This window comes from Pristis pectinata, chromosome 34 (genome assembly GCF_009764475.1).
Source record: "Pristis pectinata isolate sPriPec2 chromosome 34, sPriPec2.1.pri, whole genome shotgun sequence".
In the NCBI taxonomy this organism is placed as follows: Eukaryota; Metazoa; Chordata; class Chondrichthyes; order Rhinopristiformes; family Pristidae; genus Pristis; species Pristis pectinata.
The window spans coordinates 13408943-13433981 of NC_067438.1; the positions used below are offsets into that span (position 1 = coordinate 13408943).

The window sequence follows — 25039 nt, forward strand, 5'->3', positions numbered from 1 at the left end:
AATAAGTGTGAGTGTCATGCACATTCCGTGCGTCATTCTATGGAAACAAAACATCAAGGTTTATAAGGCATTCCTCAGGGTGTCCAAACATTGGTGCCGCAGATGTCCGTGGCAAGTGGACGGGAAGGTGCGGGTCTGTGCTCCTCCGGTTCGATCCCCGTGCATCCTGATAGTCTCCTCATCGCTGGGTTTTGTGCGGCCATTACCGATTGTCCTGTCCACAACCGAACTTCCACCCTGAATGGTGTTCTTTTCGGCGAAGGGGGAATGAGGTGTTCGGAGGTTGAGGAAGTAAGATCCCATTAAGTGCAGCGAAGTAACTCAGTTTCCTGCAGCTCTCACATACTCTGTCTCTTCCTCGCAGGACATTCGCCCTCCACCATCTCTCACATCTTTCCCCATTTCACGTTTACTTTGTTCCCCAAACTCCTCCTTTCTCCCCTGATCTCTCTCTCTCTCTCTCTCTCTCTCTCTCTCTCTCTCTCTCTCTCTCTCTCTCTCACTCTCTCTCTCTCTCTCTCTGTGTGTGTGTGTGTGTGTGTGTGTGTGTGTGTGTGTTTCTCCCTGTCTTTCTCATCCTTCTCTTCAAAGGCTCCTGTAACAGAGCGGATCCCCTGACAGGACATGAGCTGCGGGAGCGGGTCTGCGGGGTGGGTGCAATTCTCGCTACCCGTGCTAGGCCGACAACTCTCTCTAGCTTTAGCGCTTCAAATTATTTTCACATCGATCCCAGTGAGGGACGCGTTCAATTTCACGCATTAATTTGTGTTTGCGTAGGTCACGCATTAGTTAACAAATAGCCCCGATATTTACGCCTCCTCGTATTATAACTTCAGCAGGCCGGAGACGCGTCAACATCTTGGATAGTCTGAGTCGACCTCCTCCGGGACGCCTCCAACCGCACGTGACCCAGTCAGGATAGTGGGCAACGTGCGCCACCCAAAGAGCCTACAGGGTCATATACAGGGAAACAGGCCTTCGACCCAATGTGTGGGTGCCGGCCATCAGGTACCTGGCAATATTATTCAAATTTTCAAGCATTCAACCCTTTGCCTTCTGTGCCATGTGATTTCAAGCCTTCAGCTAAAGTTTCCTTAAATGCCGTGAGAATCTCTGCTTCCACCACTCCCTCAGGCAGTGTGTTCCATATTTCAACTACCCTCTGTATCAAAGCAAAATCTTCCTCAATTCCCCATTAATTTCCCCCTTCCTAAATCTCATCTCTCTCTCCCTCATAATTCTGTATATCTGCCTCTTGTACCCCGTCAGCCATCCTCCCTCCAAGGAACACAAACCCAACCTGTCCACTCTCTCCTCATGGCTTATACGTTCTATGCCAGGCAACATTCTGACGAATCTCCCCTGCGTCCTCTTAAGCGCAATCACATCGTCCCTTTAGTATGGTGACTCGAAAAACAAACTGTACTCCAGATGTGGCCTAACTAATGAATTATGTAGTTACACTCTCGTTGCAATTATATTTCATGGTCCCACCAATGAAGGCAAGCATCCAATATGCCTTCTTCCCCCTTCATATACCGGTGCTGCTGCTTTCATAGATCCTCGAAACAAGGGAGACTCTGTTCCTTAAAACATACTGGAGCTCTACATTTCATTGTGTATTTATTTCCTACCCTCGTTAGTCCATCAAGTGCAACACTTCACATATTTCAGTGTTAAATTCCACGTGTCATTGCTCTATCCATCTTAACCACTCAGCAAAATCGTTCTTTACACAAGAACGTATTCCCCGTTATCAACGCTAACAACACCACCAATACGTGTTGTTTTCCAACTTACTAATTACGAACCCTCACAGATATCCAGTCGCAAAATGAACCCGTGACAGTCATCTTCTGCCTCCTGTCACCAAACCAACTCGGATGTAATTTGCAACGTTGCCATGAATCCCATGGGCTCTCACTTTTTTGGAACATTGTCCTTTATGGGACCTTGTCAAGGGTCTTATTGAAGAATATGAAGATCACATCAACTGTTCACCTTCATTAACGCAATTCTATCCGAGGTGCGGCGGCAGTCGGCAGGAAGGGAAGGGTATTTTGCGCAGCCACTTCCAACGGCACTCACGACTGTTCCAGCCATGGGCCTCCCACACTCCCAATTCTAGCAATGAAGGGACAGTCCAGGTCAGTTTAATCACGCATATGCTTTAAGCAACGAGGCAAGGTCAAGTATATTTTCATGCTAGGAAAAACATAGGTGTAATTTAAATGCATTGTGCTTTAATTGTATTCTTCCTGTTAACTCTCAGCCGAAAAGAGGGATGACATCGTACCGCAGACGAATTAAATGCACCTGCTGTCCCGCACGGAAACTCCAGGACTCTCCTGGTCAGTTGCAGGTGCAGGAAGACGCCTCAGTGGGAGGAACTGGTTCCTCGGGTGGAGGAGCTTGAACAACAGCAGCCCATCCGAGAGGCTAAACGTCTGATGGACAGGGCGTTCCGGCACGTGTCCACCACGGAGACAGAGTGGCAATGGGTGGGTGGATCATCAGACGTGTTTAGGGGGGAGGTGGGTAAAATTTTGAAAGATCGGGGAAGTGAGAGCAATTGTTTACTGGCACGGAAGAGGAGGTAAGGTCAGTGCAGATCAGCCATGATCATATTGAATGTCGGAGCAGGCTGAAGAGACCGTGTGTCCAACACCTGCTCCTATTTTCTGGTGTTCCTGTGCTCTTGTGACCATTAGGAGGATAATTGAACGTGGAATGTAATTCTAAAAGAGTTTGAAGAGATGGGAATCAGTGTTTTTAAACTAATAACTTTTATTGCACATCGCTTTGATTTCAACTCAATGCCAATCGTTTTATTTCAGAGCAGCGGGTTGTTCGAACCGAGAAATGCAAGGGAATGTGCAGCGGGCAAATCCACCGCTGAGGTGGATCGTAGAGAAGTCACAACAGATATTGCTTCTCACGGATCTGGGGATGGAATATGAAATCAGCGAGGTCACTCTTCAAAACAAGCTGAGCAGACTGGCAGGGTACCTGTCGCACGTGATATGTGGAGACAGAAGACAACAGGCGTATCAAACACCTTAAGTGGTTTCGTTGAAAAATCTATGAAGTCTCCTGTTCAATGAGTCCGCGGTTGCCGGAACTAACGGCAGAAAATGGTGCCCATTGCTGCAGTTAACAGTGTGAACGGCAGCATTATATCAGACTCCAGCTCTAGGCGCACTCCCGCGCTAGTTTCATGGGTTTGATAATAAATCGTGTTATACTTTTAATCCCGTTCTTCAACTCCTGTCTGAACTTGCTTTGGGTCATTGCGTAGATGCACGTGTTGGCGCAGGAGCTGACACGTATGAGCAATACCCCCACCTCATTGGCGATGGCCGGGGGGCTTGTGAGCTCATTGCCCACGAAATTGATTGTGGTTCGCGTACAGATGAAAGTCACCGCTCCCGTCGTCCAGAGGAGTATGGCAGTGCCCGATACAGTGAAGAGTAAGACGATGGATTTGCTTCGATTTTCCGTCTCACTGTCCTTGCCATCCTGTCCCTTCAGACGCCGGCGGACCCTGCTGGCCGCCAGGATGTTCCTGACCGTCAGACCGTTCAGGAACAGGATTAGAGCGAAGGGAAGTAAGGAGAGGGATGAGTTACCCATCCAGGAGAAAGCCACCCACCAGATGGAGGTGAAGTAGGCGGCTTTCGTACGGCAGCCCCAGTTCACATTGTCCTGGATAAAGAGCGGCTCGTACATGAAGTGAAAGGGGACATACTTTAAGCAGCTCAGCGCGCGCAAGGACACAATAACCACGGCGGCCGTCCTATCCGTGCAATATCTGAGTCTCAGTTTCGGACAGCAAATGCTGACAAAACGGTCGAAGGTGAAGGACACGGTTAACCAGACGGAATAGTCCAGGGAGGCCATCCGCAGGTAAACAAATGTAGGGCACACGGCGCTGAGGGACAGGAAGGAGTTTGGGGAATAGTGAATATAAATTCCTCGGAGCAATACATGAAAGATGATCATGAACAGGTCAGAGATCGCCATCGCCACCATGTAACGGGTGATTCCTCTGGAGAATCCGCACCTTCCCTGATTCAAGATCACGGCCGTCAGTATGTTGGCTGGAGGGAGCACAAAACACAGCGAAATGACCATTAAAGCAGCCACCAAGTATAACAGTGAGGAACGAGGCCGCCTTCAGACAACAGGTGGTGCTGGCACCGGCTGAGGGTCGGTGGTCACGGCTTGTTAATGGGACTGCTCTGCCTGCAAGAGGTGTAAGTGTAAGGTCTTAAATCAGCTCCCTCTATTTACACCCCCATTACACAGATTGACTCCGACTAAGATTCCTTCACCCTCTCTCAGCCGGCACCACCTCCAAGTGATGCCTTTCATTCTCTCTTGGTCGCCACCTTGTCGCATGAAGACCTGATTCCGTGCCGTATGACATTCTAACTCTGAGTGAATGTTGCCTTTGTTCTCTCCAACCCCCCGCACAACATAGAACATGTTGATATCTAATGTTCTCATCCTTTTTCCAAATCCCTCCTTACCATTTCCTCTTTCCCTCTCCATCAACTCCTACAGTCGAACAGCCCCGAGATCTCCACTGCCCTCTATTCTGCCCTCTTCAATGTAATTGTTCCAATGTCCCATGCTCTGGAAATCCACGCTAACTACCTTTCTTTCCGCCCCGAAGAGCAGCTTCAGATTCGCCCCCTTTGCCGTGACTCTCGAGGGGGGGGGGGGGCATTTGAGGAAGAGGAAGCAAAGACAAAAGGACACAGGAGAAGGGAGCCAGCGAAACTACATAATAAAGCGGCAAGACAGAGCAGAAGGCCGTTTTGAAAACGGTATCAGTGCACAGAACCTTCGACAGCAGTGGCACAGAGCAGCAAAACAGTAACCAGGCTTACCGGGGATCCCAAACATCGCCAGAATCGGATAGGAGATTTCCTTCATGTACAGAATTGGAGCCCGACCCATTCTGGAAGATTAGCAGTTTCGGCAACAAACCCAGGGACACAATGGAGCCAGCAACGCGGCTCAGATCCTTATTAATACCCGCGCCAATCCCTCAGGGGGTTCAGGGAGTGACAGAATAATGAAATTAGTCACAGGCTCTATAACAAACATATTTGTTTCTGCAGAGGTTAAGAAATTTCACATATCTCTCGATGGAGGAATACTCAATGCAATGAGAAAATGAATCCGTGAGGTCATTACTGACCCGTCTCTCGATTTAACATGTAATGTGATGAGAATGTCCTGGGGCGGGAGTCGCTACATTCAAAGAACGGCCGACATGGTTGACGTTGGAGTATTTTAACACAGGGAAATCTGAAATATAATCTGCTGATTCTCACATTTACATCCACGGAAGAGGGAATGTAACACATCACACATTCTCACAAATCATGTTTCTAGTTCTGAGATGAATGGTTAACATTGGAACTCAGAGAAACGGAGAATGAAACAGACATGGTGGGTGTGAGTCTGACCAATTCCATGTCACTCTTTGATAATAACATCACAGTCTAGGTTACAAGGTAATCCTCCTCCCAATACTGTCATAAGAACTTCTTCATCAGACCTCCAATTTTGCTTTAGATAAACACGAATGCATCCAGCTGCACGAAAGAATTTCTTTGGAAATTTGTAAGAAAAACAAAGAATGGCTGGAAATGCTCCACAGGGTTTTGCTTTATCCAGAAAGGAACACTTAACTTTCCACGTTTTACACTTTCAATCAGAAGTAAGAAAATGTTAATAACTTTTACCAGTTGACCTGGCGGAAACTTAGAAGGAGGCGGCTGAAAACATGGGAGTGAAAACAAAAGTTTTGTTGGGGTGGTGATATCCGTCTGGAAAAACAAAACAGTAGAAACTTTCGAGATCGGAGGTACAAACAGAGGATGCGGAAAAGACTCAGCATCAGAGGAGAAAGAAAAGAGAATTGCCTTTTCAGTTGAACGACTTTACATCAATAACACAACATGGAAATGTGAAATTCTTGAATTTAATACGAGGTCCTGGGGACTTTAATGCTGCAAGTCACAAGGTGAAATGCTGTTCGTTGAGGTATTGTGTTTCTTTGGGAAACTGCAAGCAGCCCAGGACACAGAGTGCCCAAAACCAAATGGACAACCTTTTGAAAAATTCATTGTTTATCTCTTCATATTCCACTTGCGTAGCCTACAAGCCAATGGGATGAACAATGTTTTTTTTCCAGTTTCGGGGAATCCCTTATTCTCTTTCCCTCACCGCCAGTCCGCACGGCCGCTTTCTGCCTTTTCTTACTTCCAGTCACTCTACTGCCAGTTACACAGACTCATTTCCCGCCATCACCTAGGTTCATCTGCCCATTACTCGCATACCTGTCCACCTGGGATTTTTTTACCCAAGTTCCCCGACATGGATTCCACAATCCCGCTGCCTTTGTCCTCACCAGGCCTGAGCACAGCTCTGTCCTCCTGGTGGGATATGTTCAAGCCTGCAGAGAACAGCTGAATCAATGCAGACTGAAAGTGGATCCTGGGCTCTCCTTGTCAAGCCGACTCTGTACAACATCTTGTCGTCACTTTGCAGGCTGCTGCTGGGGCCGCGAATCTGGAGACTTCGAGATACAAATGGGAAACACTGGAAATATGCAGTAGCTACGTCAGAATCTGTAAAGAGAAGTGCTTGTGGCATTTAATCCCTGTCTTAACCTTTCATCAACTTGCAACAGGTTCCTTTGTTGATAAGGATAAGTAAGTTTCCACTATAAAGTACACATACGCTCAAATGAATGATGTCGGTTTGTCTTAGTTCCTGGTGAATTCTCTTCCTGGTCTCACAGATGGGGATTCAAACCCCGTATGCCCCCCCCCCCCCATCTCTGCCAATCACTAGATATTGAGTCCATATTCTTAACGATCACATGGTGAAGTGATGAGGGAACTCTGGTAAGTGGGTTCATGACCCCTTCCCTCCCTCCTCCTGCATTATCCCTGAAGACACCTGGACACCTCTCCTGACATTTGCTTCTTTGGGTTGTTGGGGAGTTTGTGTTTCTCTGCCCAGATTTGGTTTATTAACAAAATCTGTGAACCTTTTGATCTTGTGTTTTCCTCTTAGAACATCACTCAGTGTGAAGTATTTGGGACACAGTCTTAGCTTTACTCAGGTGTTATAAAAATGTCTGAATTACAAATGGTTCCCATCACTTCCTTTCAGGTAATCCTACACTTGCTTTAAAGTTGATGAGGTCACAGTTGCTGGTAACTTGCACTCACCCAACTGTAATATGACAATGGAGACACAACGGGCAGCAAAATCTGGAAGCGGGAAAAAAAGAAACGGAATCTGCTGTAGGATCTCAGCGGTTAAAACAGCACTGTGGAGGCAAAGGAATACTCGGCGTTTCGATTTGAGACATTGTACCAGGCCCGAATCTGTAGAGGTAGGACAGCCAGTACAAAGAGGCGAGAGCTGAAGTGGAGGCCGGTAGGCGATAGGTGAAACCGGGTGGTGATCGTCAGATGGAGCCTAATGGGGGAGGGTGATGGTGAAGTATGATAAGGGAATCCGCCAGGTCTAGCCTCCCTTTCCAGCTACCTAGACTAATTGCACTCCCCCATTTTGGAGCGTTGGGCTGTTGAAGAGTTTGTGTCTCTACTTAGAGTGGATCCTTGAACACGATTTGTGACGCTGTCTCTCTGATGGTCACCATTCAATGTGAAGGTGTTTGGGACACAGCTTCAGATTAGTTCAGGTGTTATGAAGATATTTACGTTTGAAATGGCTCTCGTCACTTTCAGGTTATCCTGGCGTCCTTCACTGTTCACGAGGTCACAATTGCTGCAAACCTGAACACGGCAAACTGTAAAATAGTAATGGGGACACAATGGGCAGCAAGTGCTGGAATCGGGAGCAAAAAGAAAACAAACTGCTGAAGGTACTCATCGTATAAAGCAGCATCTGTGCAGATAAAGGAATAGGCCACGTTTGCATTTGAGACCCAGCTTCCGGCCTGAGAGAGTAGCGGTAGGATAGTCCGTAGGTGTGCAACAGAGGCTAATAGGTTATAGTCGGAACTAGGTGAGGTGGGGAATGCTGGGCAGATAGAGCCCATCATCTCCCACCTCACATAGTTGGGGGAGAATGATGGTGTAGTGTGCAACGCAATATGCTTGGTCTGGTTAAATAGAAACCCAGATCAACCGATGGTGGGGGTATGTTGATTCGGAACAGCCTCATCGACTGAGGGCGTCAGTTATGGATTGGCAATAAATATCAGTAACATTTTTATCTCGTGTGTGAATACATGAAAGCAAAACCATAGGGTTTCTCAGGCATTCCTCAAGGTTTCCAAACATTAGTGCTGCACGCAGTGGACGGGAAGTGCGGGTCTGTGATCCTCCGGTTCTAGCCTTGCTCATCCTGCTATTCTCTACGTCGTCGCTGGTGTTTCTGTGTCCATTACCAACTGTCCTCTCTAAAACTGAGCTCCCACCCTCGAATATTGTTCTTTTGGGCGGAGGGCGAATGACGTATTCTGAGGTAGAAGAAACATGATTATCCTGAGACTAGCCAATGACGTTCAGTTTCTTCCAGGTCTTAGAGACTCTCTTCTCGTAGGACTTTCGACCACTACTAACTCTCACACCTTTACCCATCTCACGCTCTCTCTGCTACTCAACCTTATATTTTCTTCCCTGCTTTGTCTGTCTCTGTCTCTGCGTCCCCCCCCTCTCTCTCTCCACCCCCCCCCCCACACTCTCCCTTTCTTTCGCTTTCCGCTCTTCAGAGGCTCCTGCTACGGAGCGGATCCCATGGCAGGGGAGGTGCGGTGGGAGCGGGCCTGTGGGGTGGGTGCAATTCTTAACACCTATGGAAGGTCGACGACTGTTTCTGGCTTTAACGCTTCAATTGATTTCCATCATTCCTATTGATGAACGCTTTCAAATTAACACATTAGTTTGCGTTTGCGGAAGTCACGCGTTGGTGAACTGATGGCCCTGTTTATCTACTGCTTCTCCTGATATGACTTCAGCGGCGGGAAAAATGTCAACATCCTAGAGAGTCTGAGTCGACCGGGACGTTGAAGACCAAACGAATGCATTATATATTAGTACCATAAACTAAATGAAATTATATTCTATGACCACAGAAATGAAGGCAAGTATCCGATATGCCTTGTTCTCTCCTCCTCTAGCTGTGTTGCTGCTTTCAAACATCCTCAGAAACCACGGTCTCCCTGTTCCTCCGAACATCCTATCGCCCAACCTTTCATTGTGTATCCCTATCCTAGCCTCATTAGTCAGACCAAAGTGCTCCACTTCACGTATTTCAGCTTTAAGCTCCACGTGTCATTGCTCCGTCCATTTACCAACTCATCAATGTCGGTCTTTACATAAGAACATCTTCCCCATTATCAACATCACTACCAACACCACCAATTGGTGTCATTTGTGAACTTAATAATCATGCTCAAACATTCAAATTCATTTTGTAAATGGATAAAGCAAAGTGCAAGTCTGAACACCGACCCCTGCCTTACCCCAGCCATCACAGATTTCCAATCCCGAAACAACCCTCGACCATCAGCCTCCGCCTCCTGTCACCCAACCAGTCTTGGGTCAAATTTACCACGTAGCCCTGGATGCCAGAAGCTCTCACCTTTTTGGATGATTCTCGCATGTGTGACCTTGTCAAAGGTCTAACCGAAGACCATGAAGATTAAATCAACCGCAAGGGCTTCATTAACGTATTTCTGTCCGAGGTGAGGAGGCAGTCGGCCGGAAGGGGGAGTTTGCTTCGCGATGACACTTCCATCTGCAGTCACGACAGCCCCAACCGTGGACCTCCCACACTACCAATTCCAGCAATGAACAGTTCCAGTCAGTTTAAACAAGAGTAAGCTTCAAAGAACGAGACAGTGTGAAATGCATTTTTAAAAAAAAATCCAGTGAGATAAATACGAAGTAATTTAAACGTCATTGTGCTTTAATTATTATCTTCTTATTAACTTGAGTGAGCCGAATAAATATTGGACTGACCACGTCCCGCAGACCAATCCCGCGGACCACGCTCGCCGTCCCACACAGGAACTCCAGGACGCTCCCCATGTCCTGGTCAGCTGCAGGTGCAGGAAGACTCCTCGGTGGGAGGAACTCGTGCTGCGGGTTGCGGAGCTTGAACAACAGCAGTCCATCCGATAGACTGACTATTTTATTGGCAGGAAGTTGCAGGAGGTATACACCACGGAGGTAGAGAGGTGTCAATCATCAGACGAACTAATGGAGGTAGAGGTGGGCAAAGTATTGAAAGATCAGGGAGTGGAGTGGGATGGTTTACTGGCATTGAAGAGGAGCTAAGTCTAGTGTAGATCAAGCACGATCATATTGAAGGCGGGGCAGGCTTGACTGATAAGATGGTCGAATCCTGCTCCTATTTTCTGGGGTTCTTGTGTTCTTGACCACCAGACAGAATATTGAATATGGAATATAAATCTAAAAGAGCTGGAAAATAGTTCGGATTCAGTGTTTTTAACAAACAACTTTTATTTTATATCCTGTTGTCTTTAATGTCAAAGATTACTTGATGTCAGTGGTTTTATTTCAGCACAGTGCACAGGATGAACCAAGAAATGCGAAGCAAGGTGCAGCGGGCAAATGGTGGGTTACTGATCGGGAAGTTGGTGTGCATGTCCTCAGACCCCTGAAGTGGATCGGGGAGAAGAAGACACATTGGATGATTCTCTATACTGACCTAGTGATAGAATATAAAGGCAGCGTGGTCACTCTCCCATAGGAGACGGATGACACGCAGAAGACATGTCGCACGGGATAGCAAGGAGATCACAGTCAGCTGGAGAGAATACAGTGAGCGCATGCATTATATTAGTACTCCAGATCTAGGACGACTACCGCACCAGTTTCATTGGTTTAATGATAAACCGAGTAAGAATTTTTATCCCGTCCTTCAACTCCTGTCTGAACTTGCTTTGGGTCATTGCGTAGATGCACGTGTTGGCGCCTGCGCTGACGCGGATGAGCAAAATACCCACCTCATTGGCGACAGCAGAGGGGTTTGTCAGATCCTTGCCCACAAAATTAAGTGTGACTCGAGTGCACAAGAACGTCACTGTTGCCGTCGTCCAGAGAAGGATGGAAGTGGCGGACACGGTGAAGAGTAAGACGATGGACTTGCGCCGACTCTCCGTCTCGCTGTCCTTGCCATCATGTCCTTTCAGGCGCCGGCGGACCCTGCTGGCCGCCAGGATGTTACTGACCGTCAGCCCGTTCAGGAACAGAATTATTCCGAAGGGGAGTAAGGAGAGAGAGATGCTACACATCCAGGTGAAAACCACTGACCAGATGGAGTTGAAGTAGGCGGCTTTGGGTCGACACCCCCAGTTCACATTATCCATGGTGTAGCGAGGCTCGTACATAAAATGTGAGGGGATGTACTTTAAGCAGCTCAGTGCGCACAAGGACAAAATAACCACGGCGGCCGTCCTATCCGTGCAATATCTGAGTCTCAGCTTCGGACAGCAAATGCTGACAAAACGGTCAAAGGTGAAGGACACGGTTAACCAGACGGAATAGTCCAGGGTGAGGAGCCGCAAGTGTATATATGAAGGACACACTGTGCTGTGGGAGAGGAAGGAATTAGGATGATAGTAAATGTAGATTTCTCGAAGCAACACGTGAATGATGAGCACGAGTAGGTCGGAGATCGCCATCGCCATCATGTAACGCGTGATTCCTCTGGAGAGACCGCACCTTCCCCGGTACAGGATCGCAGCCGTCACCACGTTCGCTAGAGGAAGCAGAAAACACAGCGAAATTACCATTTAAGCAGTTTCCAGTTGTAGCAAGGAGGAAGGAGGCTGCAGTCTGACCGACGGCCACGTTGGAGACCAATCACTGCAGGTAATCAGAGGAATCACTTTGTGAAAGAAACAACAGCGTTCGTTAGTCTGTTGCTTTAAATAGGGTAATGACACTGACCGATGAGAGAAATAACGTAGCGGGCTGCAGTGTGAGAAATTCATTACCAAAATTTGAGTCATACCGCACGGACAAATGCACTTAGACCGACCTTGTCGGCATCGGCTATCAAGCTCCCGATCACACGAATCCAACACCAATCCCTCCGCATGTTCTTTTCAGATATCCATCAACCCATCCCCTGTCGCCCTCTCCCTAGATTTTACCACTCACCGACACACGGGGGAAAATTTACAGCGGCCAATTAACCCACCGATAACGCGAGCCTTTAACGATATGACCGTGCCCCAAAATTCTAATGAACATCTTCTGAACAGATCTGAAATTTTGAAGCTGTTTCTTTGTCCATGGATGGTGCCTGACCCGTTAGGTATTTCCAGCGTTATTTTAATTTTAAGTTACCTGCATCAGCAGTATTTTTGTTTTACTTGCCGATTCATTTGTTATTCCGTGACCTGCAGGCTTCTGGGCAAGAAATCCCTCCAAATCAAGGTCTGAAAATCTCGACAATGGCAGGAAACTGATATTAAAATAGTTACTGCTGGAAATACTCAGCCGATCAGGAAGGAACCTTGGAGAGGGCAGCGGGTTTTAACATTTCAAGTCAATAAACTTGATTGTGCTTTTGGCGATATGCTTGATTGTCTCCTGACATCTTCTCCATTGATTTGTTTATGTCTGGTGACGACTTGTGATGAAATCGGAGTCTCTGCCTGTGTTTGTTACTAGAATAGCGCTCCGAATAAAGAGTGAAGAGTCTCACATTCCCAGCTGGTGTTGGCCACCCGCAGCAATCGGATCAAACACCCGCACCCGGAGTCAGTCCGTTCCATGGAGCCGCTGAGCGCCGTGGATCTGGACAGGAGCTTGAAGCAACGATTCTGTGCCAGAAGACGAGTAACTGGCGGAATGGGAAAGAGGAAACATTCCCCAGAAAGAGGATAAAAGCGAGAGAGTGTGTGGGGGGGGGGGGAGTGAGGAGGCAGAGAGAGAAGGGAGCGAGAGAGAGAGAGAGAGAGAGAGAGAGAGAGAGAGAGAGAGAGAGAGAGAGATACTCCAATCAGAGAATACAGAATCCCCGATAACATTATAACATTGAGGCAGTGAAAGAACATATTGATAGGTACAATGAGTGTTACCCGGGATCCCAAACGCCGCCAGAATCGGATAGGAGATTTCCTTCATGTAGAGAACTGGAGCCCGTCCCATTCTAGAAGACTCACAGCGTCGGTTACAGACCCAGGGACACCATGGAACAAGGAGCGGTGCTCAGATCCTCATTAATACCCGCGCCAATGCCCCAGTGGGTTCAGGGAGTGACAGAATAATGAAATTAGTTACAGGCTCTTTAACAAACATATTTGTTTCAGCAGAAGTGAAGAAATTTCAGCTATTGATCAATATCAACCAATCATTGAGATTGATATCTGAATTGATGTCAATTCAGTTATCAATCTCACTTGACGTCTGAATTTACAGCAATTCAGCTATCTCTTTGCATTGCATTCTCAATACAAAGAGAATAGGAAGTTGTGAGGTCATTACTGACCCATCTCTCGACCCAAGATACAATGTGATCGGCTTGTCCTGGGGCGGGAGTCGCTTCATTCACATGACGGTCGAAGATGGAGGATCTTAACGCAGGGAAATCCCAAATACAATCCGTTTTATAAATCATTTAAATCTACGCAAGAGGGAATGGGCCACATCGCATTTGTTCACTCAAAGCATATTTCTAATTATAAGATGAGTGATCAAAATTGCAACTCAGTGAAGCCTCAGTGGTGGGTGTGAGTCTGACCAATTCTATGTCATTCTTTGTTACGACGTCATCCTCCCCCAGTTCTTTAGTTAGGATTTTCTCACTGGATCTCCAACTTTGTTTTAGATAAACAGTAATGCATTTAGCTGATAGAAAGAATATTTTTGGAAATTTAAAAGGAAAACCAAAGAATAGCTGGAGATCCTCAGCAGGGCGTTGATTTCACATGGAAAGGAACAGCTAATCTGTGAGTTTGATAACATTCCATCAGAATTTGGAGAAATTAATTTGCTGATACCAGGTGTTCTTGCGGTAATATAGAAAGAAGTGGCTGAAATCATGAGGTTGAAATCAGAAGTGTTGTTGGGCCGTGAGATCCAACTGGAAAAGCGAAACAGGAAAAATGTTGGAAATCAGAGGTAGAAACAGAGGATGCGGGGAAGCTTCAGCTTCAGAGGAGAAAGTAAAGAGTGTTAAGTTTTCAGTTTAAACACTTTACATCCCCCTACTCTGCTTCGTATACACCTACTCTAACTCCATCTACAAGTTTGCAGATGATACCACCGTCGTAGGTCGTATCTGAATTAACGATGAGTCGGAGCACAGGAAGGAGACAGAGAGCTTAGTGACATGGTGTCATGACAATAAACTTTCCCTCAATGTCAACAAATCAAACGGGCTGGTTATTGACCAGGAAGGGGGCGGTGCATATGCTCATTTCTACAACAACGGTGCTGAGGCAGAGAGGGTTGAGAACTTCAAGTTCTAGGAACGAACATCACCACTAGCCTGTCCTGGTCCAACCACGTAGACGCCACGGCCAAGTAAACTTACAAGCTCCTCTACTTCCTCAGGAGGCTAAAGAAATTTGGCATGACCCCTTTAACCTTCAACGATTTTTATCGATGCGCCATAGAACTATTCGCATGTATCATGGTTTGGTATAACAACCGCTCTATGAGGCCAAAAAACTGCATATCTGTGAACACTGCTCAGCAGATCACGTAATCGATCCTCTCCTCCATAGGCTCTGTGTACACTTCGCGCTTCCTTGGTGAAGCAGCCAGCTTAATCAAAGTCCCCACCCACCCAGGCATTCCCTCTTCCGCCTTTTTCCATCGGGCGGAAGATACAAAAGCCTGAAAGCATGTATCACCAAGCTCAAGGACAGCTTCTATCCCTCAGTTATGTCTATTGAACGGTTCCCTAGGACGATAAGAATTACTATCTACCTCACAATCTACCTTGTTATGACTTTACAACTGAATGTCTACCTGGACTGCACCTTCTGTGTAGCTGTTACACTTTATTCTGCATTCTGTTATCGTTTACCTTGTACTTCCTCGATGCACTATGACAATTGGCCAATATGAACAGAATGCAAGACAGGTTTCTCACTGTACCTCTGTACATGTGACAATAATAAACAAATTCCAATTCCATTTCCAATTTACATCCGTGAAACATCATGGAAATGTGAAATTTCTGAATTTGGTACCAGGTCCTGGGGACTTTAATGGTTCCAGTCACAAGGTGAGGTGCTGTTCTTTGGGATATTAAGTTTCTTTGGGACTTTGCAAGCAGCGCAGGGCACAGGGTGCTCCAAAGGCAATGGAGCACCTTTTGGAAATTAGTTGCTTAACTCCTCATATTCAAATTGGCTAGCCCACAACCCAGTGGAATGAACATTGAGTTTTCCAGTTTCAGGTAACCCACACCCTCTATTTTCCATTCCATCTCCCTCCAGTCCACACGGATTCTCTCTTCCATTGCTCGCCTCTTCCCTGCACCCAACCCCGTTACAGTGACTCATTAATCATCACCTCGTTTCATCTGCCCATTATTCACATAGCTTTCCAGCTGGGCTTTTTAGTCCCAGGAAAGGCAATGTCCCACGTTCCCCTCCCTGGCCTCCACATTCCCGCGTGCTCACGAAGACTGAGCGCCGCTTTGTCGTCCTGGTGGAATCTTTTCCGGCCTGCAGAGAACAGATGATCCAATGCGGGCTGGAAGTGGAACCTGGGGCTCTCCTGGTCACTCGGACTCCATACATGAACTTGTCTTCTCTTTTCAGGCCGCTGCTCTGACCGCAAGTCTTCAGAGTTCAAGATACAAATTGGAAACATTGGAAATACACAGCAGCTACGTCAGAAACTGTAAAGAGAAGAGTTTGTTTCATTTAACTCCAATCTTAAACTTTCATCAACTTCTCGCAGATACCTTTGTGGATGAGGATCAGTATTTTCTAATGTTCCACAATAAAGTAAACTTACGGTTCAAATGAATGACATCAGTTTGTCTTAGCTGAAAGTGAGTTCTCTTCCTAGTCTCATAGATGGGGTTTCAAATACCCCTATCTCTCCCCGTCTGCAAACGTCGAGCCCATATTCTCAACGGTCACACGACGAAATAACGAGGGAACGACTGGGTCCTTCAACACTATTTGTGAACCTTTATCTGTGCAGGTCACAAGTCACTGTGAACGTGTTTGGGACCTAACCTCAGATTTGCTCAGGTCTTACAAAGAAATTTGGATTTAAATTGGTTCTAGTCGCTCCTTCTTGGGTTATCGCTGCGTCCTGTGCTGTTCATGAGGACGCAATTGCTGCAAACTGGCACAAAGCAAACTGAAATATAATGATGGAGGTACAATGGGGAGCAAATGCTGGAATCAGGAGCAATAAACAAATTGCTGGAGCAACCCAGTGTGCAAAGCATTGTCTGTTGCGGCAAAGGAATAGTTCACGTTTCGTGTTGAGACCCTGCAGCAGGCCTGAGAGCGTAGCGGTAAGATAGTCAGCATAAAGAGGCGAGGGGTGAGACAGAGGCTAGTAGGTTATAGATGGAACGAGCTGAGGTTGGAGATGATGGGCAGATGGAGCCTGGTGGGGGAGGGGGATGGTGTAGTGTGGGACGCGAATCTGCCCGGTCTGGACGAACAGAATCTCAATTCCACTAATTAGGGGGTTGATTGGGAACAGCCTCATCGACTGAGGGTGTTAGTTCTGGATAGGCAATAAATGTCGGTGACATGGTTAACCCGCGTGTGATGACATGAAAACGAAATCTCAGTTCTGTCCGGCATTCCTCAAATTGTCTAAACATTGATGCCGCAGTTGAACGTGGCCAGTGGACGGGAAGGTGCGGTGTTTTCTTCTCGGGTTCGATCCCTGCCCATCCTGATACCCTCTGCCTTGTCGCTTGCGTTTGTGCGGCCATTACCAATTGTCCTGTCCAAAACGAAGCTCCCACCCTGAATATTGTTATTGGGGGGAGGGTGAATGAGGTTTTCTGAGGTCGAGGAAACCGAATCCCCTTGAGACCAGCGAGAACCCTTAGTTTCCTCCCTATCTCCCATAGTCTCTCCTCTCAGGACTTTTTTCCTTCACCAAATCTCACATCGTTTCCCATCTCATATTCCCTCTTTTCCCTAACCTCCTCCTTTCTCCCATGCGTGCTCTCTTTCTCTCTCTATCTCAATCAACCCTCCCTCTTTCCGTTTCTCTTGCTCTTCAGAAACTTTTACTACAATGCCGATCCCACGGATGGCGCGAACGGGCCTCTGTGGTGGATGAGTTTCAACCGTTCTAGTTTTAACATTTCAATTAATGTTCTCATTGATGTCAGTGATGAACGCAGTCAAATTAACGCATTACTTTGCGTTTGCGTAAGTCACCCGTTGGTTAACTGACGGCCCCGTTTATCTAATCCTTCCCGTCATATAACTTCAGCGGCGGGCAAGGTGTTAATTCCTTGCTTAGTCTGAGTCGAACTCCTCGGGGACGGCTATGGTGTATCTAATGCATTATATACCAGTACCACAAACTCGCTGAAATTATGTTCTATAATCTCCAGAAATGAAAACTATCCGATATGCCTTCTTCAGCCCCTCTTCTACGTGTCCTTTTAGTCATTCTCGGAAACCAAGGCCACTGTTCCTCAGAACAACTTAGCCTCCTACTTTTCATTGTGTATCTATATTCCAGCCTTGTTAGTCCTTCCAAAGTACTCCACTTCACATATTTTAGCATTAAGATCGAAGTCCCCACCAGGGGATCGGCTGTTTTGGATTGGGTGCTGTGTAATGAACCGGAGGTGATTAGGGAACTAAAGGTAAAGGAACCACTGGAAACCAGTCATCACAATATGACTGAGTTCAGTTTCAAGTTTTAGAAGGAGAAATTGATAACTGGTGTATCGATATTTCAGTGGAACAAAGGAAATTACAATGGTATGAGAGAGGAGTTGGCCCTAATTGATTGGAAGAGTAAGCTGGCTGGAGGGACGGCAGAGGAAAAATGGAAGGAATTTCTACAGGAAATAAGGAAATTGCAGGATAGATATATTCCAAGAAAAAAGGTTTTTAATGGAAAAAAGGCACAAATGTGGATAACGAGAGAGGTGAAGGCTAAAATAAAAGCAAAAGGGGCGGCGTACAAAGAAGCAAAAATTAGTGGGAAAACAGAAGACTGGGAAGCTTTTAAAAACCTGCAGTGAGAAACTAAGAAAGTCATTAGGAAAGAAAAGATGAATTATGAAAGGAAGTTGGCGGATAACATTCGAAAGGATACTAAGAGTTTTTTTAAATACATAAGGTGTAAAAGAGAGACACGGGTTGATATAGGACCAATTGATAACGGTGCACGAGCTATTATAATGGACGATAGAGAGATGGCAGAGGAATTGAATGAAAATTTTGCATCGGTCTTCACCGTGGAGGACATCAGCAATGTGCCGGTTAGTCAGGAGTCTCACGAAATGGAATTGAGTTCAGTTAAGATTACTAGGGAGAAGGTGCTAGGAAAACTAAATGGACTCAAGACTGATAAGTCTCCCGGACCGGATGAGGTGCATCCCCGGGTTCTGAAGGAGGTGGCTTTAGAGATGGCGGAGGCATTGGCGATAATTTTCCAGAAATCGATAGATTCCGGCGTGATTCCGGAGGACTGGAGGGTCGCAAATGTAGTACCTTTGTATAAGAAAGGTGGGAGGCAGCATAAAGGAAATTACAGACCTATTAGTCTGACGTCAGTGGTGGGAAAGTTATTGGAATCTATCCTCAAAGATGGGGTTACGGAATACCTAGAGGCGCAGGGCAGGATAGGTCCTAGCCAACATGGTTTTGTGAAGGGAAGATCCTGCCTGACCAACCTATTTGAGTTTTTTGAAGAAATCACAGGTAAGGTGGATAAGGGAGAGGTGGTAGATGTTGTGTATTTAGACTTCCAAAAGGCCTTTGATAAGGTGCCTCACAAGAGACTGATTAATAAGATGAGAGGTCATGGAATTACGGGTAAGATAACAGAATGGGTGGAACATTGGCTGGTTGACAGGAAGCAAAGAGTGGAAATAAAAGGATCTCGTTCTGGTTGGTTGTCGGTTGCTCGTGGTGTGCCGCATTGGTCGGTGTTGGGACCGCTCCTTTTTACCTTGTACATTAACGATTTGGATGATGGAATAAATGGTTTCGTGGCTAAGGTTGCGGATGACACCAAGATGGGGGAGGAGTAGGGAGTATTGAAGAGATAGGAAGGTTGCAGAGGGACCTAGACAGTTTAGGAGAATGGGCAAGGAAATAGCAGATGAGAATCAATGTAGGGAAATGTGCAGTTGTACACTTTGGAAGCAGAAATAAACCGGCAGATTATTATCTAGGAGGAGAGAAAATCCAAAGCACGGAAGTACAAAGGGACTTGGGGGTACTCGTGCAGGATACCTTAAAGGTTAACCACCAGGTCGGATCGGTGGTAAAGAAAGCGAATGCTATGTTGGCATTCATTTCGAGAGGTATAGTGTATAAAAGTAAGGAAGTGTTGATGAGGCTCTACGGGGCACTAGTGAGGCCTCATTTGGAATATTGTGCGCCGTTTTGGGCCCCACATCTCAGGAAGGATGTGTTGACGTTGGAGAGGGTTCAGAGGAGATTTACGAGGATGATTCCAGGAATGAAAGGGCTTACGTATGAGGATCGTTTGTCGGCTCTTGGACTGTACTCACTGGAGTACAGAAGAATGAGAGGGGACCTCATAGCGACATTTAAAATATTGATAGGAAAGGACAGAGTAAATGTGGCTAGGCTGTTTCCCTTGGTGGGTGAGTCCAGGACCAGAGGGCACAATCTTAGAATTAGAGGGTACAGTTTCAAAGCAGAGATGAGGAAAAATTTCTTTAGCCAGAGGGTGGTGAATTTGTGGAACTCCTTGCCACGTACAGCAGTGAAGGCCAGATCAGTGGGGGCGTTCAAGGAGGAGATAGATAGATATCTAAATAGTCAGGATATCAAGGGATATGGGGATAAGGCCGGTAATTGTGATTAGAATTTTTTTTTCTTCTTCTTCCCCATTCCCCATTTCTCATTTCTATTTCCCTTTCCTTGGAGCAGACTCGATGGGCCGAATGGCCTGCTTCTGCTCCCTTGTCTTGTGATCTTGTGAAGTCCATTGCTCTGCCCACCTTACCAACTCACCAATGTCGTTCTTTAGTCAAGAACATCTTCCCCATCAACAACACTACCAACACCACCAATTGGTATAATTTATCAATTTAATGATCATGCCTCCGATATTCAGATTCAGTTTATTCATCGATAAAGAAAAGTGCAAGTCTGAACACCGATCCCTGCCTTACCCCAGGCGTCACAGATGTCCAATCGCGAAAACAACCCTCGACCATCATCTTATGCCTCCTATCACCCAACCAATTTCAGGGCCAATTTAACACGTAGCCCTGGATGCCAAGATCTCTCACATTTTTGAATGAATATCCCATGTGTGACCTTGTCAAAGGTACAACTAAAACCACGAAGATTACATCAACTGCAAGGCCTTTATTAACCCATTTCTGCTCGAGGCGATCAGCCAGTCGTTTGGAAGGGGAAATTTGTTTCGCTCCACCACTTCCATCTGCAGTCATGACCGTCCCAGCCATGGACCTCCCACACTAGCAATTCTAATAATTAGTCAGATTAAACAAGAGAAAGCTTGAAAGAATCGGACAGTATTAAATGCATTTTTTTCATTTTCATTAAGAAAAAGACGTAATTTAAAAGTAATTGTGATTTAAATATTTTCTTCCCATGAACTGAGTTAGCTGAATAAATAGTGGACTGACAACATGCCCCAGACCAATCAAATGCACGCGCTGTCCCACACGGGAATTCCAAGACGACGCCTGTATCCTGGTCAGCTGCAGGTACAGGAAGAGTCCTCAGTGGGTGGAACTCGTGCTCTGGGTTGTGGAGCTTGAACAACAGCTGTCCATCCGTGAGACTGACTGTTTTATGGGTAGGAACTTTCAGGAAGTGTACACCACGGAGGCAGAAAAAGAAAGGGTGGCTCAATCATTAGACGTATTAAAGTTAGAGATGGTCAAAGTTCGAAAGATCAGGGGATTGAGAGCGATGGAAGAGCAGGCAAAGCCAGTGTAGATCAGCCATGATCGTACTGAATGTCGGGGCAGGCTGGAGAGAACAGGAGCCTTTTCCTGCTCTTATTTCCTGGCGTTCTTGTGTTCTTGACCACCAGTCAGACAACTGAACATCGAAGTTAAATCTAAAAGATTTGGTAGAGTTCGGATTCAGAGTTTTTAACCTAACAACTTTGATAGTGCATCGTTTTGACTTTACTTACAAAGATTACTCCATGTCAGTTGTTTTATTTCAGCACAGTGCACATTCCGAACCTAGGAATGCGAAGCAAGTTGCAGCAGATAAATGGTGGGGTACTGAGCGGGCGCTGGCCTGCATGTCTTCGGACCGCTGAAGTGTATCGGGGAGAAAGAAAACTGGATGATTCTCTTTACTGACCCAGAGATGGAATATAATGGCAGTGTGGTCACTCCTCAGTCGGAGCTGGGCTGAATCTCACAGGACATATTACACTTGACAGGAAGGAGGTAACAGCCAGCAGGGGGGGGGGGGTGGGAGTAAATGCATCAATAAATTTTCCGCGACAAAATCTATGAAGTTACCTGTTGAATGAGTCCGCGGTGGCCGGAGCTGAGGGCAGAGAGGGGAATAGAGTGAAAGGCTGCGTCTAGACCGACTGCCTGGCCAGTTTCATGGGTTTAATGATAAACCGAGTTAGACGTTTCATCCCATTCTTGAACTCCTGTCTGAACTTGCTTTGGGTCATTGCGTAGATGCACGTGTTGGCGCCTGCGCTGACGCGTATGAGCAAAATCCCCACCTCACTGGCGACGGTAGAGGGGCTTGTGAGATCCTCACCCACAAAATTGATTGCGACTCGAGTACAGATTAAAGTCACCGTTGCCGTCGTCCAGAGTAGGATGGAAGTGCCGGACACGGTGAAGAGTAAGACGATAGAATTGCGGCGATTCTCCGTCTCACTGTCCTTGCCATCCTGTCCCTTCAGGCGCCGGCGGACCCTGCTGGCCGCCAGGATGTTCCTGACCGTCAGCCCGTTCAGGAGCAGAATGATAGCGAAGGGGAGTAAGGGGAGAGAGATGCTACACATCCAGGTGAAAACCATCCACCAGGTGGAGGTGAAGTAGGCGGCTTTGGGCCGACACCCCCAGTTCACATTATCCATGTTGAAGCGAGGCTCGTACATGAACTGAAAGGGGATGTACTTCAAGCAGCTCAGCGCGCACAAGGACACAATCATCAAGGCGGCCGTCCTATCCGTGCAATATCTGAGTCTCAGCTTCGGACAGCAAATGCTAACAAAACGGTCAAAGGTGAAGGACACGGTCAACCAGACGGAATAGTCCAGTGTGAGGAGCCGCAGGTGTATATATGAAGGGCACACTGTGCTGCGGGAGAGGAAGGAGTCAGGGGAATAGTAAATGTAAATTTCTCGGAGCAACACGTGAAAAATGAGCACAAGCAGGTCGGAGATCGCCATCGCCACCATGTAACGCGTGATTCCTCTGGAGAGACCGCATTTTCCCCGGTACAGGATCACAGCCGTCACCAGGTTCGCTGGAGGAAGCAGAAAACACAGCGAAATGACCATTTATGCAGGTGGCAGTTTCAACAATGAGAAAGGTGCCTGCGTTCAGAGTGACGGCCTCATTGGAGACCAATCACTACAGTTAGTCAGAGGAACACTTTTATGAAAGAATGCCAAGCCTTCGTAAGCATGTGGCATTCAATAGGGCAACGTCCGTGACTCAAAGGTCTGGAGACACGGTGCATTATACCGGGCTGTAGACTGCCAATGGACTCATGCAGCACTGAAACAAGCCCTTCGGCTCACCTACTCCCCGCCGGTCGTCATTCACCCGAATCCAAAACCAGTCTCTGCCCATGTTCTCTTCACATTCCCATTACCCCATCTCCACCCGCCCACGCCCTCGATTCTACCGCACATTTACACACTGGAGAAAATTTACAGCGATCATTTAACCTACGGATAGCATTGACCTTTCACTGCATTACCATGTCGTAAAGTTCCACTGAAGACCAACTGATCAATTATCGACCTGAAAACTGAAGGTATTTTTTTTTACCCTCAGATGAGGCCTCACCAGTTAGATATTTCCAAGATTACTTTTACTTTATATTGACAGTAACTGCAGTATTTTGCTTCTTGCTGATGATACTCTATTTCCATGTCTTTTTGGCTCCTGGGTAAGCAATGGCTCCAAATGAAAAGCTGAAAATCCCAACAAAGGCATGAAACTGATACTAAATTAATTAATGCCGGAAATAATCCGCTGGGCAGGAACGGATTGTGGAGAGGTAGGATTTATCATTTCAGTTTTCTGACCTTTCCTCAGACCTGTGAGTGTGATGCAAGTTAATTGGAAGGAAAGGTGCTGCAGCGCACGATGTTGTGCCTGACCAAATGGTGTCGGTACCAACCGAGAGAGGGTGGTGAAGGTTTGTTTATCGAACGGACCTACCTGGCGGAGGTTTAAATGAAACGTCTTCTTTCATCTACCTCTATTTACACCTCGTGCAGACAGACTGGTTTCGATAAGGATTCCTTCACCCTCTCTCAGACAGCACCACCACCTCTTGTGGGTTTCCTTCTCTTTTGGTCGCCACCTTATCACAGGAGAGTCAGTAACCGTGCCAGATAACAGTATGGCTCTCAGATTCTATCTTCCCTTTGTTCCGACCACCAACCCCTTTAATTTAAAACATGCTGGGCTCCAATTTAGCACTCACGCCAGTTTTGAAAATATCTCCTTACCCTTTCGTCTTCCTCTTCCCAACACCTGCTCGATCCTTACAACCGCAAGGACTCCACTTCCCCCCAATTTTAATCGCTCCAGTATCCCATAGCCTGGAGGTTTATGTCCCAATCACTACCGTCCAGTGCTCCATTTGAGCAGCCTGAAATCTACCCCCTTATTCATACTTTCAGTCATCAGACCGATTTCTCCTGGTCGTTTTCCTCTCCATTCGTTTGTGTTTGATGACGCTCTTACACAGAACATTGAACATTACAGCACAGTACAGGCCCTCGGCCTACAATGTTGTGCCGATATTTTATCCTGCTCTAAGAACTGTATCACCCTTCCCTCCCACAAAGCCCTCCGTGTCTCTATCATTCGTGTGCCTATATAAGATTCTCTTAAATGTCCCTAATGTATCTTCCCCCACAACCTCTGCCAGAAGTGCGTTCCACGTAACCACCACTCTCTGTGTAAAGAAACTTATCTCTGACATCCCCCTAATATTTTCCTCCAAACACAAAATTGTGCGCCCTCGTGTTCGCCATTTTTGCCCTGGGAAAAAAGACTCTGGCTGTACACTCGATATCAACTTGTACACGAGTATCCTTCTCTCCAAAGAGTAACGTCACATCTCACTCAAACTTTCCATAAGACATGATCTCCAATCCAGGCAGCATCCTGGTAAATCTGCTCTGAACTCTCTCTCAAACTTCCACGTCATTCCTCTAATGAGGCGAACAGAACTGAACACAATACTCCAAGTGAGGTCTAACCAGAGTTTTATAGTGCTGCAACTTTATCTCGCGCCTCTTGAGCTCAATACCCCGACTAATGAAGGCCAACACAGCATACGCCTTCTGAACAATACTATCCACATGCGCGGCAACCTTGAGGGATTTATGGATGTGGACCCCAAGTTCCCTCTGTTCCTCCACACTGCTAACAGTCCTGCTATTAACCTTGTATTCCACCTTCAAATCAATTTTCCAAATTGTATCTCTTCTCACTTTTCCCGATTGAATGCCATCTGCCACTTCTCAGCCCAGTTGTGCATCCTACCGACGTCCTGTTGTCATCTAGTGCAGCCTTCTACACAATTAACAACACCACTGACCATCGCGTCATCGGAAAACTTACCAACCCACCCTTCCAC

General features: G+C 46.7%; 1 protein-coding gene across 1 annotated transcript; it reads right to left on the reverse strand.

The window, feature by feature from the left end:
* Positions 1 to 3192: 3192 nt before the first annotated feature.
* Positions 3193 to 10091, reverse strand: LOC127585968 (probable G-protein coupled receptor 139). The gene is made up of 4 exons (XM_052043724.1): positions 10023 to 10091; positions 7755 to 7829; positions 7257 to 7260; positions 3193 to 4100 (listed from the first exon to the last, which is right to left on the reverse strand). The coding sequence occupies exons 1-4, from the start codon at positions 10089 to 10091 to the stop codon at positions 3193 to 3195; spliced, it is 1056 nt and encodes a 351-aa protein (XP_051899684.1).
* Between the last annotated feature and the right edge of the window lie 14948 nt (positions 10092 to 25039).

Coding starts and splice junctions, on each gene's coding strand:
- LOC127585968 (XM_052043724.1), bottom strand. CDS start 10,091: ATGGGGAGCGTCCTGGAGTTCCTGTGTGGGACGGCGAGCGTGGTCCGC. Junction 7,830..10,022: donor GGATTGGTCTGCGGGACGTG/GTCAGTCCAATA, acceptor TGCCGTGTTCAG/GTTTGCAGCAATTGTGACCT.